This window comes from Dunckerocampus dactyliophorus, chromosome 4, assembly GCF_027744805.1.
Source record: "Dunckerocampus dactyliophorus isolate RoL2022-P2 chromosome 4, RoL_Ddac_1.1, whole genome shotgun sequence".
Classification (NCBI taxonomy): Eukaryota; Metazoa; Chordata; class Actinopteri; order Syngnathiformes; family Syngnathidae; genus Dunckerocampus; species Dunckerocampus dactyliophorus.
This window is the reverse complement of record NC_072822.1, coordinates 15,786,094-15,798,357: the sequence shown is the minus strand read 5'-3', so window position 1 is coordinate 15,798,357 and position 12,264 is coordinate 15,786,094. Positions and strand designations below refer to the sequence as shown.

The window sequence follows — 12,264 nt, the reverse complement described above, 5'->3', positions numbered from 1 at the left end:
GACTAACTCTCAAAGAGAGAAAAACTCAAATTGTATGTTTGTCATAACGAGCTTTTAATGTGTATTGTTCATCTCTAAAGTGTATGAAAAACAAGAATCATTTAATGTTACCTGAACTTAAGTAACAGTGCAGTACTAGCTGCTAAACCTTCTTGAGTTGTACCTCTCTTTATCCATTGCTCTTGTTATTCTTCCGTTTATTTTTGTGGTAGTTTTTTATGGCACAACTTTTCTTTTCCTTTACTCATTATATGTAAAACGTTCATAAGTTCAAAAATATATGATGTTATTTTACCAATATGAACTGTCTTGTTACTTGTCACAGTTGTCTTTAGTATAAAACGTATACTATACATTAGAAAGCGAAATAATGTAACTGTCTCTTTAATGAGTGAGGAGCAGGGTGACGTCATTCTAAAACTGCGTAGCCATGGACCGGAAGGAAGTGGGTGTTAGCTGACTTACGTTAGCAAGCTACAATTACGAAGTCTGCTGTGGTTCTATGGTAATTATGATCTTGTTTTCTTTTCAAACCTCCTTATAAATTCATTTCTAAGTTCGTGTGGATAAAGCAATCGTCATCCTCATTGTAATTATGTAATTTCGCTGTTGTATGAGCACATAATCACTAAATAGCCACAAGCTAGAGCGCTATCCTTGCCGTCTTAAATCAAATTAACATTTCTCGATTGATGAATGACACGGGCGCGAACATCAACTCAAGGAACCTTTTCTGGCTAATAAAAATGTAATTCCGAACATTATTTTCGCCTTATTATCACTTTCTTTTCACAGCTTAATAACTAAGTTGTGTAACGTGAAAATAAAGACGTGAATCATAAGGCTAGAGGAAACTGACATCAAAGAGACGACCAGCTTCCAGACATATACAGTGGTGTGGAAAAAGTGTTTGCCCCTTCCTGATTTCTTATTTTTTGCATGTTTGTCACACTTAACTGTTTCAGATCAACAAACGAATTTAAACATTGGTGAATGACAACACAACTCAACACAAAATGCAGTTTTTCAATGAAACTATTCCCTGTGTGAAAAAGATATTGCCCCCTAAACCTAATAACTGGTCGGGCCACCCATAGTGGCAACAACTGCAATCAAGCGTTTGGGACAACTTGCAATGAGTCTCTTACAGCGCTGTGGAGGAATTTTGGCCAACTCATCTTTGCAGAATTGTTGTAATTCAGCCACGTTGGAGGGTTTTCCAGCATGAAGCGCCTTTTTAAGGTCATACCACAACATCTCAATAGGATTCAGGTCAGTAGTTTGACTAGGCCACTCCAAAGTCTTCATTTTGTTTTTCTTCAGCCATTCAGAGATGGACTTGCTGGTGTGTTTTGGATCATTGTCCTGCTGCAGAACCCAAGTTGGTTTTAGCTTGAGGTCACGAACAGTGGCCAGACATTCTCCTTTAGGATTTTTTGGTAGACATCAGAATTCATGGTTCCATTTATCGCAGCAAGTCTTCCAGGTCCTGAAGCAGCAAAACAGACGCAGACCATCACACTACCACCACCACCAGCAAAACCTACCAAAAAGCTCAACTTTTGTCTCGTTAGACTACAGAGTATTTTCTGGTAAAATTCAGACGAGCCTTAATGTTTTTTTTTGTTTAGCAGTGGTTTTCGTCTTGGAACTCTGCCATGCAGGCTGTTTTTGCCCAGTGTCTGTCTTATGGTGGAGTCATGAACACCGACCTTAACTGAAGCAAGTGAGGCCTGCAGTTCTTAGGATGTTGTTGTGGGGTCTTTTGTGACCTCTGGCATGAGTCATGAGCAATTTTGGTTGGCCAGCCACTCCTGGGAAGGTTCACCACTGTTTTATGTTTTCGCCATTTGTGGATAATGGCTCTCACTGTGGTTTGCTGGAGTTGCGGGGGGGGCAGCAGGGGGCAATCACTTTTTCACACAGGGCCATGTAAGTTGGATTTTTTTTCTCCCTTAATAATAAAACGTTCCATTTAAAAACTGCATTTTGTGTTGAGATGTGATGTCATTGACTACTATTTAAATTTCTTTGATGATGAAAAAAAAACAGGAAGGTGGCAAACACTATTTCTACAAGACTGTATAATGACACACAGCCAACCAGTACTGGTATTTTTACTAGTACAGTTTATATCACCTAAACCCCTTCAATGACATCCCCTATGGGTTATTTTAAAGTATAGTTCTCCTATATTGTATTCTTCTGGGGATCAGCTTCTATCAAGTCAGCTTTATTTACATACTTTACACATTGAGCAGGTCAAGAACCATGCTCCTCATACATCAATACCAACTGAACCCCATCCAAGCAAGCACTTGGCAACAGAGGCAATGAGAAAAACTCCCTCTAGGGAAGACATTTCAAACAGAACCCATACTCTAAGAGGCGGCCTGTCTCGAATGGTTGGGTTGAGATAGAGACAGAGTAGCGGGATGGAGGGCAGATTAGAGGGGTTGAGTGATTCAGAGAGGGATGGGAAGATAATCTGTATGACAATAATTGTATCAATAACAGTACAATAATAGTACTGTGATGAGCCCCACCTCTTTTCACCTACTGTATTTTTGACAATACACTAATTTTGTGCTGTAGCTATTCACATCCTGCTGAAATGATATTGTAATTGTGACCACTTAGAATGACTTCTATATTTAGAAAAGGAAATGGGAGTGAGTGCCCCAAACAGGAAAGTTAACTTGAAACTGCATCATCAGTGTGAGTGGTTAATATAATAATAATAATGAATGCCCTGCCCCTTGTTCTCATTAGTGCAAACCGCCCAACTTGCTCTGACAGATTGTTCTGTCTTCTTGTGTTCCAGGAAGAGATGTCAGGAGAGAGTGCTGTGAGCTCGGCAGTGCCGGCAGCTACAACCCGCACCACATCCTTTAAAGGCTCCAGCCCGAGCTCGAAATATGTGAAGTTAAATGTGGGTGGTGCTCTGTACTACACTACAATGCAGACCTTGACCAAGCAGGACACCATGCTCAAGGCCATGTTCAGTGGCAGGATGGAGGTCCTCACTGACAGTGAAGGTGAGCTGCTCGTGAAATACCTACTGTACATACTACCGAAGGTAAGATGGTCTTTCTTGAGAAAAAAAGTCATTTTGTATTCGGGGTCTAGAGATTTATACATACACAGCGGTGACTCGCCATCCGAGTCAGAGCTTTTCCTGGTTGGGTAAGTTGGCAAACAACAGCGGAGCAATAGTGCCAGTTTTAAGATAGTTGTGATAATAAAGCAGATTTATCAACAACTGTAGAGCAGCTAAGAAATCTAATATGCTACTAGTTGTTATTTCACGGATATTGAAAACATGATTACTATTTTGTCTTTAAAAATATTTTTGTTATATTCAGGGTCGTCTTATATTTGGGTAGGTATTTCATGCAGTTACATAATTAAGACGGAAGACTTTTTTTTATCAAGAATATGTGTAATTTTGTAGTTTTTATGTCATTTAAATGTCTTGATAATAGGAGAAAAAATATTGAAAAGTTTCTTTACTGCCTTTTGCAAATAAATGTACAGTCACTTAGGAACATTTTAAAATAGCACTTCAGTTAAAAAAAAAAGGATTGAGTAGATGGATAACAGTGGCCGAGACATTACAATCGATTGTGACACTTTTGCTTTTTTGCTTCGTAAAGGTTGGATTTTGATTGATCGCTGTGGTAAACATTTTGGAACAATCCTGAACTACCTGAGAGATGGTGCGGTGCCGTTGCCAGATAGCCGGCGGGAAACTGAGGAGCTGCTTGCAGAAGCCAAGTATTACCTTGTCCAAGGTCTCGCTGATGAATGCACAGCTGCCTTGCAGGTACTGCCATCACAGTGGACTCGAGAACAGGCAGCACTTTTTCTTCAGTTATTTGATGTTAAACACAATTGTGCTTGTATTGTTTTTATTTTCTCCCATTAAAAAAAATCTCCTGCAGAACAAAGAAACTTATGAACCTCTATGTAAAGTGCCTCTGATGACATCATCCAAGGAGGAGCAGAAGCTTATTGCAACTGCAAATAAGGTATGTTGCATAACTGAATGTGCAACAGCAAGAGAAATTTGCAATTAAGTATTTTTTCTCTAAACTTGTTATTGTGTGTTCGTAGCCTACAGTTAAACTGCTGTATAACAGAAGCAATAACAAGTATTCGTACACCAGGTGAGTACGCCTCCGATCTCTAAAGAGCTAAAACCCAAGTAATTATATAAAACGTTTACATAAATGATTTTGTTTTCTTTTCCCCAGCAATTCAGATGACAACATGCTGAAAAATATTGAGCTGTTCGACAAGCTGTCGTTGCGTTTCAATGGTCGTGTCCTCTTCATCAAAGATGTGATTGGGGATGAGATCTGCTGCTGGTCCTTTTATGGGCAGGGGCGGAAGATTGCTGAAGTGTGTTGCACTTCCATCGTTTATGCCACCGAAAAGAAGCAGACAAAGGTGAGTTCATCGGATCATTTTTCCATATCTCTGGTGTGCATTCTTTTTTCTTTAAAAGGAGCCCGATCCTACATTCCCAATTCTTCAGACTATTGTTATATGTTTAAATTGTTCAAGTGCCATATCATGACGTTTGTCACAACTTGATATTTATGGTGTATTTTATGAAAAGAAACATACTATAGTATAGTGCCCCACTGGGATCCAATATGATTTTAAAAGGGATAGGGTCCCTTTAATTGTGGTGGACATGTGTACGTGTACATTAGGTGGAGTTCCCTGAGGCTCGTATCTATGAGGAGACCCTCAACATCCTTCTGTATGAGTCCCATGATGGGAGAGGGCCAGACAATGCTCTACTAGAGGCAACAGGGGGCGCTGCAGGACGATCCCATCACCTTGATGAAGATGAGGAGCGAGAACGAATTGAGCGAGTACGTAGGATCCATATCAAACGACCAGACGACCGCACACACCACCATCAGTGACCTCCTGCTCCTCTTAGCCGTGGTTTAGCACCGCGCCTGTGCCTTACACCAGCCCCACAGCGCCTCTCTTATGTCCTTCAACAGGAGGCTATTTTAGTGTGTAGTGGAGTAGTCCACTTTGTCTTCTGTGTTGTGGTCCAGCAGGCTGCAGTGTTTGTTGTTTTCTTCTATCATTGTTCTCTGCTAGCGTGCAGAAGCATCATAATCATACATGATTGTTGACTGTAATTTCATCTTAACTTTGTGTGTTGTTTGTGTATTTATCACAAGTGGTCCTAACATTACATCCAGGAGAGCAAGAATGATACGATGTGCAGCACATCATCTTTCCTCTTCTTCGCGTGGCTTAAAGGTAGGGTAACCACTGTGGTCACTCAGTGGACGAGCCAAGTGTTAACCACGACAAGGCCATAAGGTGGCAGTGTTTTATTCTTAGGTTACCTGGACCATTATGAAGCCTGATCAAACCTTTTATTAAATATAATTGTTATAGTTCACCATATCACGGATGGATGCAATAGTCCCATATAGTGTTTCCACCATGTTTAGTTTAAACATTTATTCAGTTTCATTTTTTGCCACAAAATTATTTTCAGTGGAGGCAACATGACCTGTCACTTGAGGGTTAAATGTACTCAGGTGATTGCAGGATGGATAGATACACAGGTTGGAGTGAATGAGTGTAACCAGAGATCCCCCTGGCAGGAATTGAGGCCTGTCGACAAGCTTTTTAACAGGGAGAGAAATTAGAGCTGTCCATCACTGCATTCATCAGAATGTTTGGATTGCACACAGTTACAATCACTATACTAGTAGATCTATTGTACAGAAGCCAGTGTATATGTTTTATATTTATATATGAGCTATCTCAAATAAATTTATACACATGCATTTGTTCTGTTTTTATTGCCTGGGAACATGCCCCATGCTCACTGGCCACAACACACGTTTGTATAACAATTCTGCCTTTACAAAGACACTGTAAGACTATTAATTTCAACGAATTCGTCAGTGTAACAAAGTTGTAGTGACAAAAATGGGTGTTTCTATTTTGCTTCCCTTATGTCGCTACATGATTCAGGCAAAATAATAGCAGCAGCTCTCAATATGAAGAAGTGCAGTGGTACATTATCTCAAACTACACTAATAGATTGTTAAATGAATGATCAAAAATGAGCATTATCTTTGTAAAGGCAAAATTTGTGGTACAGCTTTTATATTGGATTTCATTAGATTGTTAATGAATGTATTGGAATGTATACCAAACATTGTGGTTCTTGGGTGGATACAGAAATGAATGTACATTTTTGAAGCACTGAGTGCCCAGTGCTTTTGCATGTTATACTAGAAAAATGTAAACCCTTTCACTTAGAAGACATCAAACCTCTATTTGAAACGTCAAAAGGAAGAAATGTAAGTTTGAATTTGTCAAACGGGCTCATTCTAAAGTGCTTCAATCTCTGGTCAGACATGTATCCTGTGGCCATGCTGATCCTCCGCTTTGGGGTCTCATGATGAAATATGCAGGGGCTTCTTGAGTGTCTCCTCCATCCCTCATGTTACCTCGGCCTGGCCCGGGTGGCAACCTGCAGTCACAAGAAGTTGTCTTATTCAAGTACTCATGCCGTTTAGAACATAAAAGCATAAAAGGCATGGGGTCATAGTGCATCGGGTTGTCATGACAACAGGGAGCATACCACCATGAGGTGTCCGTTCTTGGCCTTGAACACCATCGGCTCCTGGCCTGTGCTAAAGTCGACAGTGTTCTCTTTGTCTCCCTGGATTTCTATCTTGATGCTGCAAACACAAACACCACAATGATCGTATATGGATCATTATGAATCTTATCTCATATTTTTGACGCACCTGCCCTGAACCACCCTGACTGCACTCTGTTTGTTTGCAATGATGCTGAGTTTAGTCGCCAACTCAAACAGGTGGTTGCACTGCAGGACAAGATCCCTCTGAAACAACCACAAAATAATATACAAACATTTCTGAAAGCAAAAAACGTGCATTGTTTGAACATAATATATGCAGCATTACCAAGGGTAAAAAGGTCAAATACACTTTCATACATTACAATACACACATTAGGTTCACTTGCACAATCTAATAAATCCAGCCCCTCTTGAGAGGACTGGTTCCAGAGCTCTCGCCGTGCGTTGAGTGAGTGCAACTATATGTAACTGGAACTTCTCCACCTCGCGCACCAGCTCAGGCTTCTTCCCCACCAGAGAGGTGACATTCCACGTACCGAGGATCGTACCACCAAGGTCCCCACCTTCAGCTGCCACCCAACTCACTCCGCACCTAATCCCTTTGGCCCTTCCCATGAGTGGTGAGTCCATTGGAGGGTGGACCCATGTTGCCTCTTCGGGCTGTGCCCAGCCAGGCCCCATGGGTGTAGGCCCGGCCACCAGACGATTATCATCGGTGACCCGCGTCCGGGTAAGGAAAAACTAGGTCCATATACTGTATGTTGTTCGTCATCGCCGTCTATTTGAGCTATGCTTTGTCTGGTCCATCACCTAGGAGCAGTTTGTCTTGGGTGGCCCAAACGGGAATAAAATCCCTGGACAACTTAGCTCCTCCACCATGATAAGGTGGTAGCTCAGAGAGGAGCATGTTTGTGACAATTTAAGGTAAGTTTAAAACATTTATAGTGATAAATAGCTATATCAATATATATTTAAAATATACTTTATTTTAATATGCAAGTTGAATAGAAAATAACTTTCAGTTTTGCTTGTTATGTCATGGTTTTGGTACGCCTTTCAGGAGACTGACCCATATACCTGCAGCATTTACATGTACGGGATACATTATACATATACCGGTACTGTATGTAAGACATAAAACCAAACTCTTGAAGTCTTCTATGTGTGTACATAATAAAGTGGCTGATAAGTGTATTTGCTGATATAATATGAATCGAGGAGATCTGTGTACCTTTTGTTTGGGGTCCTCACATGTTATATGCAACACAATGATGCTGTCTGTCAGGTTACTGACTGAAATCCCTAAAATGGGAAGACACCGAGTTCAACAGGTAAACACCTGTAGTGTATGTATGCACACAGAATGCAAATGGTGTCACATCCTGACCTTTAAGATTGGTATACAACACCCTCTGTTTGATCCTCGCCTCCTCAATCATATAGGCAGCAGTCTTGGTGAGGATGAGCTGCCGGGGCCTCGGTTTGAAACCATTCCTGTCGTATTTGACCACCGGGACGCCGTACTGCAGAAGCACACCATGGAACCGAGCAAAGTAGATTTCAGGCGATGCAGATTACAACGAGATCGACAGCGGCCTTTATCTACCTTGATGTGCTCATTGCCAATCATCTGCAGGACCCTGGGGTTTATGTTTTGATCACCTAAGGAGATACCAAAAAAATGTTGTATTACATCGTAACGTAGTTCCTGAAATAGTGGCTGGGGGGCGTTTTACTCAACTGCAGAGTACCGGGTTTTGATTTGAAGGAGAAGTTTATTTTTTACTACCACACATTCTTGTTTAGGAATATGTGTAACTACTGTTTTGGTAGTTTCTATTTGAGTGCCCTTTCATTGGTTCCAATCAATAATGCAGCGCAGCTGGAGTTGATTGTTCCCTTTTTACGTTTCTGCATGTGTATACACTCACCACTTAAAAAAGGAGGCTTTTCTATGCATCTTAAAACAAAAGCTGGAGCTCTGCCAACGAACCATCAGTCGGCTACAGATATGGGAGCTGTACGTTTGTTTCCACCTGTCCCACTCCTTAAAGTTACCTTGTCTCCAACAGAATGTGGCTCAGTTGGAGAGCGTGGACAAACATGGCTCATTAGCATTAAAGCTACAGACACACAACACGAAGGTAGGTAGGTAGGTAGGTAGGGATTACTAAAAGCACATTTTAAACTGCTTAAATGCCAGCATTATGGCTAAATTGTGAATAATCCACCTCAAGTACACTACTGTGGGACCTCTGAGACGTATCTAAAATTGATCAAATGTGACTGTTAAGATGTGAATGATGTTTTTCTCCCAGTTTGCACTTGCTGCACGGCCGTAAGACCATGCTGATGTGTATTTTGTTTGTCGTATATTTATATATTTAATTCGATCAATTGAATGATTTGTATCTTTTCAAAATATTGCTTTGTCCCCTGTGCGTTACAACAGAGAGAGAACTTAATGACGCGTGTTTTCTTCCTCATTCACTGGCATCACGTGCTATACTTTTCCTGCACCTATTTGTGCAGAGGCCACTTGACGAGGCCTGTTAACGCCTCTGACTCACTGATTCTTGTGTCTGCAAAAGGGAGGGCGACACTTTGTGGGTAGCTGTCTTTCTTCCCCTTGAACATAGAGCTGGCAATGAGCTTCATTTGAAACTAGAAGAAAAAACATTAAGTTAAAAAACGTTTTAAAAAAAGGGTAAAATAAGTTGTATTTAACATGCTCGAGTAATGTATTACCTGCTCTTTTTTCTGTGGTGTGATTCCTCTTACATACTTCCGCACCATGAGCCTGTAATGCAGTTTACGCAGTATTTCTGATGTCTGGCGCAGGGGAACAACATGCAGGGGTTGACTGACAACAACAAAATAACATGCATTCATATTTGTGCATGGATGCTGTTTCTACCTCGGTCAGCACGTGTGGTGCATCGAGCCAAGTGGTTTTATCCAAAACTGTCTTTGGCAGGTTGCCTTTTAGCTTGTTCAAGTAGTTCTGCCTCACAAAGGCCAAATACTCTGAGTTATCCGTAACCTTTGCTTGCCCTCTGGTCATGTAACCCTTGATAAATCTGAAATCAAATGTTAAAAAAACACATTCTCTTGAGATTGTGAGCTCGTCTTCTTACTGTCTGATGACTTTGACAGCCCAGGCTCTCCTGTCCCTCTCCTTCCTCGCCTGCACTCCCCTCCAGCAAGTCTCAATCTTTGTGGCTGTCATAAAAAAATGGCCGTCATGCACTTTAACCTTAATGTAAAGCACTAAACTATGATTTAAATCATCTTTTTTTTTTTACCAGCCTCCTTCTGTTTTTTGAACTCCCCCTTTGCCCTGTAACCTTTGTATTTAGCCTGGAGTCTTGATGCTGAAATGTCAAGAAACATTCACTCAGTGTCCAAATGGTGACGTGTGGATGTGAATCATAGCGGCTTTTCTCTTACCGAGTTCATGTTTACACTTTTCAAAAGCATCCTCTGTGGCATAGAGGGTCCTTGGATGGCGAATGAATATTTTGGTTCTAGGAAAAAAAAAGCATGGAGTTAAAATGATTCTCTTTTCTAGTCTGCTGGATTGCTGAACTCAACAAAGGCCCCCAAAAAGCAGCACAAAGCAAACAGGTAAGAGCCAGAACCAGTCTTCCTCGCAGCTATATGGTTCTGGGTTCAAATCTCAGCTCTGAGTTTAAATGTTCTTCCTCTGCTTGTGTTGAGTTTTCCTTCCACAGTCCTTCGTCTAATCAGTGACCACAACTTGTCCATATGTGCGAATGTGAGTGTAAATTTGTCTAAATGTGCCCTGTGGTTGACCCACGACCAGTCCAAGTCACCTGGACTAGGCTTCAGCTCATCCTTGACCGTGCTGTGTTAAATACAGTAACTGAACGGAACTGGTTCTGGTCTAGGTTCCACATACAGTACGTCACACCGTAATATGCTGAATGAACAGGTTTGCTTGTTAGTTGTTTTTCTTTCCTGATGGCATGGACATATTCCAAGAGGAAATTGCAGAAATGTATGTGGCTTGAATAAAAATAAAAAGTACAAGAGTGAGTTTCAGACATAAATCAGTTTCAGACACATGGTATAGCCTCTATTGACTTCAGAGATGAACCTAATTGATTTGCTAGACTAGCCAGATTCCCGGCCTTTATCATAGCTTGAAAAATGGTAGCTCCCAGTACTGCATATCCACAGTTAAGAACATGCAGTATAGTCATAACAAACAGACAAGTTAATAGGCAAATATCTTTGTGTGTGGGTGGGTGTGTGTGTATTTTAATGTACTTAAGTATATCTTTTTGTATTCAAATTAGTATTCATATATTCTGTGTGATATAAGTTATTGCATGCTTGAATTTGGGATGATTTAGGTATGTAGAAATTATCTAGAAATCTAGAAATTAATAAAAATGAAGTATAAATAGAATAAATATAGCTACAAATATAATACAGTATATTATATATATGGATGCATCCATCCATCCATTTTCTATGCCGCTTCTCCTCATTAGGGGGTATGCTGGAGCCTATCCCAGCTGACTTCGGGTGACAGGCGGGGTACACCCTGGACTGGTCGCCAGCCAATCACAGGGCACATATAGACAAACAACCATTCACACTCACATTCACACCTATGGACAATTTAGAGTCGCCAATTAACCTAACATGCGTGTTTTTGGAATGTGGGAGGAAACCGGAGTACCCGGGTCTTCCCCATCTCCAGACTGTGACTTTGTGGCCAACATGCTAACCACTAGACCACCGTGCGGCCTATTATATGAATATATAAATAAAATAATGTAGAGAAATTAGTCGCCGTTGGCCTGACGGTTGTGCAACCAGTAGAAACAGCCGGGCCGCGATAAAAGTCGTCAGCCCGACCTTGTACCATGTGTCGGTCTGACGTGGGCCCAACGATTGTGTGTTTATGAAGTGAGGACCTTTGGAATAAATACACAGTCGAGACCTGCTATTCACGAGAGTTACGTTCCAAGAAAGCCCACAAATTGCAAATGAATGTGGTACGCCGGCTCGCTGTGCTCCTCCTCCTCCAAACCCTCCTGCCAGCTTGAAGTTGACGTCCTCTTCTTCTGATTTCAAATCAACATTTGCAATAAAAGTGACTGTAATTATTAGATTACATTCAGCTCCAGAATCCTCCCTGTTTCTCTTAAATTGCCATTGTTCACTCACGATGAAGGAAACTTACAAGGTAATGCATGGAGCACAATCCAAGTTTAAGCCTTAAATATGCCTCACACATGTAATGCCTCACGTATGATAATGATCATCATCCTTCATTAATGATAATGAAAAATTATAGAACAGATGGAATTGGGCCTTGCCTTTAGCCTGGTCATCATGCTAGCCCTACAACCGTGCTTCCGCCTCCGTCTCTCTTTAAAGCGCCTAGCAGTGGTACGCGGCTCCGCTGCTACACAGGCTGCTGGGTCATCCCGGCTAACTGTTGGAGAAGGCATTTCTCCAAGATGCATCTACATAATCCACACTGTATGCTTCTAGTAATTCCAGTAACTTTTTATAAACTTGTGTTCACCTCGCTGTAAATTTTGTAATAAGTTGACGTTCAAAGA

At 41.2% G+C, this 12,264-nt stretch overlaps 2 protein-coding genes across 8 annotated transcripts in view; one reads left to right on the top strand and one right to left on the bottom strand.

Moving 5' to 3' along the window:
- The first annotated feature begins 396 nt into the window (after nucleotides 1-396).
- Nucleotides 397-6,187, top strand: kctd10 (potassium channel tetramerization domain containing 10). Its single transcript, XM_054772326.1, has 7 exons — nucleotides 397-505; nucleotides 2,825-3,038; nucleotides 3,657-3,826; nucleotides 3,945-4,031; nucleotides 4,117-4,169; nucleotides 4,257-4,452; nucleotides 4,722-6,187. The coding sequence occupies exons 1-7, from the start codon at nucleotides 503-505 to the stop codon at nucleotides 4,938-4,940; spliced, it is 942 nt and encodes a 313-aa protein (XP_054628301.1). The 5' UTR covers nucleotides 397-502; the 3' UTR covers nucleotides 4,941-6,187.
- Nucleotides 5,512-12,264, bottom strand: part of myo1ha (myosin IHa) — a 26,878-nt gene continuing 20,125 nt past the window's right edge. For 6 of the 7 annotated variants that reach the window (XM_054772319.1, XM_054772321.1, XM_054772318.1 and 3 more), the window contains 12 exons: nucleotides 10,112-10,188; nucleotides 9,967-10,035; nucleotides 9,799-9,883; nucleotides 9,579-9,741; nucleotides 9,410-9,493; nucleotides 9,232-9,325; nucleotides 8,268-8,323; nucleotides 8,049-8,184; nucleotides 7,893-7,963; nucleotides 6,807-6,904; nucleotides 6,638-6,737; nucleotides 5,512-6,526 (listed from right to left, as the gene is read on the bottom strand). In XM_054772319.1, the coding sequence (XP_054628294.1) occupies nucleotides 6,500-6,526; nucleotides 6,638-6,737; nucleotides 6,807-6,904; nucleotides 7,893-7,963; nucleotides 8,049-8,184; nucleotides 8,268-8,323; nucleotides 9,232-9,325; nucleotides 9,410-9,493; nucleotides 9,579-9,741; nucleotides 9,799-9,883; nucleotides 9,967-10,035; nucleotides 10,112-10,188 (1,060 nt within the window). In that variant the 3' untranslated portion in view covers nucleotides 5,512-6,499. Of the gene's footprint in view, nucleotides 6,527-6,637; nucleotides 6,738-6,806; nucleotides 6,905-7,892; nucleotides 7,964-8,048; nucleotides 8,185-8,267; nucleotides 8,324-9,231; nucleotides 9,326-9,409; nucleotides 9,494-9,578; nucleotides 9,742-9,798; nucleotides 9,884-9,966; nucleotides 10,036-10,111; nucleotides 10,189-12,264 lie in introns of those variants that run through there. The other variant, XR_008569936.1, reaches the window with a different exon arrangement.